This window comes from Vulpes vulpes, chromosome 5, assembly GCF_048418805.1.
Source record: "Vulpes vulpes isolate BD-2025 chromosome 5, VulVul3, whole genome shotgun sequence".
Lineage (NCBI taxonomy): Eukaryota > Metazoa > Chordata > Mammalia > Carnivora > Canidae > Vulpes > Vulpes vulpes.
Window position 1 is genome coordinate 74,995,155 of NC_132784.1, and position 2,357 is coordinate 74,997,511.

General features: G+C 42.0%; 1 protein-coding gene across 1 annotated transcript; it reads left to right on the forward strand.

Annotated features, from left to right (window-relative positions):
* The first annotated feature begins 823 nt into the window (after positions 1–823).
* Positions 824–1,753, forward strand: LOC112923950 (olfactory receptor 4B1-like). Its single transcript, XM_026003878.2, has one exon. It carries the CDS (start codon positions 824–826, stop codon positions 1,751–1,753), a length of 930 nt encoding a protein of 309 aa, XP_025859663.2.
* The last annotated feature ends 604 nt before the right edge of the window (positions 1,754–2,357 follow it).

Sequence of the window (2,357 nt, forward strand, 5' to 3'; positions counted from 1 at the left end):
ACTAAGAAGTTCTCAGTAATGATCTGTTCAGGGGATAACTTTTGTTATGATCTACATGGCTGCTGACTACCAACCTGGAACCAGAGTGCCAGGCTGGCCAGCCATAATGATGCTCTAGGAGGACGAGCTCTCTGAGTTCAGGATCTTTCAGTTTGGTTAGTGGGGCAAAAGATAGGAAAGTAGTAGTGAAATGGAGACAAACTAGTAAGCTGAATTCTCTCCAGAGGATTAGAACACCTGTCATTCGAACATGGTTATTGATGCCTGTGAAATGGTGGAGAATCTGACCTGAGTTGAAGACTGGTATAACTGGGTGAACAAAACTATGCTCAGGACCTTTTGGAAAGGGAAATATTATCAGTGAGAAGATGTCTTCCAAGGCAAAGAAGAAGGAAATGAGGAATTTAGGAGCACAAGTATGTCATGAGGATTCCCCAATAGAAGAGAAATGCAACGAAGAGGGTGAAAAAGTAGGCTATGAAACTAAATGGCTCCTCAAATTCAAATCATCTGGTAAATTAGAAAGAATCCTTGCTGAAGTTAGAAAGTCTGGTTCTGAGGCCCAGAATTCATCACTTTCTGTGTGATCCTGGGTAAATAACCATCTCCCTGAGCCTTAATTTTCTAATATACAAATTGTTAGATTGCTAATAGTTAATGCTGAATAAGTACATATGGGCTAAATGAATGAATTGGTGATTAATATATCATAATGCAGGTTACATTGTCTAATTTGTTATAAATGAGGTGAACTGGTTACAACAATGTTTGTTTTATTGCAGATCTCTCATGACCTCGTGTCCAGAACACCCGATTGGATCCCATGGCGAATACAAATAACGTGACTGAGTTAATTATCATTGGTCTTTTCCAGGATCCAGAGGTGCAGAGAGTGTGTTTTGTGATATTTCTTCTCGTGTACCTGGCCACGGTGGTGGGCAATGGCCTCATTGTCCTGACAGTCAATGTCAGTAAGAGTCTGCATTCCCCCATGTACTTCTTCCTTAGCTACTTGTCCCTGGTGGAGATCACGTACTCCTCTACTGTTGTCCCTAAATTCATCACAGACTTACTTGCCAAGATTAAAACCATTTCCCTGGAGGGCTGTGTAGCTCAGATATTCTTCTTCCACTTCTTTGGAGTCACTGAGATCTTCTTGCTTACGGTAATGGCCTATGACCGCTATGTGGCCATCTGCAAACCCCTTCACTACACAACAATCATGAGCCGGTCTGTGTGTCGCCTTCTGGTGGCTGGTTCCTGGATTGGTGGTTTTTTTCACTCCATGGTTCAGATTATTATTACACTCCAGTTGTCTTTCTGTGGTCCCAATGTGATTGACCACTACTTCTGTGACCTCCATCCCTTATTCAAGCTTGCCTGCACTGACACTTCTGTGGAGGGGATTATTGTGTTGGCCAACAGTGGGTTATTTTCTATCTTTTCCTTCCTCCTCCTAGTGTCCTCCTATATTGTCATCCTGTTCAACTTGAGGAACCATTCTGCAGAGGGGAGGCGCAAAGCCCTCTCCACCTGTGCCTCTCATATCATGGTGGTCCTTTTGTTCTTTGGACCTGCCATCTTTCTCTACATGCGACCTCCGTCCACCTTTACTGAGGACAAACTGGTGGCCGTGTTCTACACGGTTGTCACTCCCATGCTGAACCCCATCATCTACACACTCAGAAATGCAGAGGTGAAAAATGCCATGAGGAAGCTGTGGGGGAAGAAAGTAAACTCTGGGATGGGATAAAAATGAAAACATACAAGAAATTATCATGTATAGGGTGGCCAAATATGCATTCTGATTTTAATCAACTGTGAGGAATTGAGGACAACATAACTTGTTTGTATTTTGCTTTTGTATTTAGATGAGCCCCTGTATTCCATTGTACTAATTTATAGCTGCATGGATTCATTGATGTCTGTATTTTGGAGAATGTTTTGGAGAAGAGCTGCATCTTCTCTTCTTCAGTTTCCCAAAGTGCAAAATGCACAGCCTTCAGGGAGGGACCACCTAGATTGGAATTCCTGCCCTATCACTTTCTACCTGTGCAACCTTGGGTTTATCCACTTTGCCTCTTGGTGTTAGTGTGCCATGCTGTGTAGAAAGTCTGTGGCATATGGAGACAGAAGTTTATGTTTGCTTTGTCCTTTTCTTCCAATGTTGTGTGGTCTTATGGGAGTCCCAAGAAGGGTTTAATACTTCATTTGGTACCCCTATCCTATTAACTTGATTCTAATGACTGAAATTCCACAGTAGGATCTTTATTTCATAGGCATTGGATATTATTAGAATGGAAACATCTTTTGGATGTTAAACACAATGGAACTATTATTAACCATTAGTTTGGATG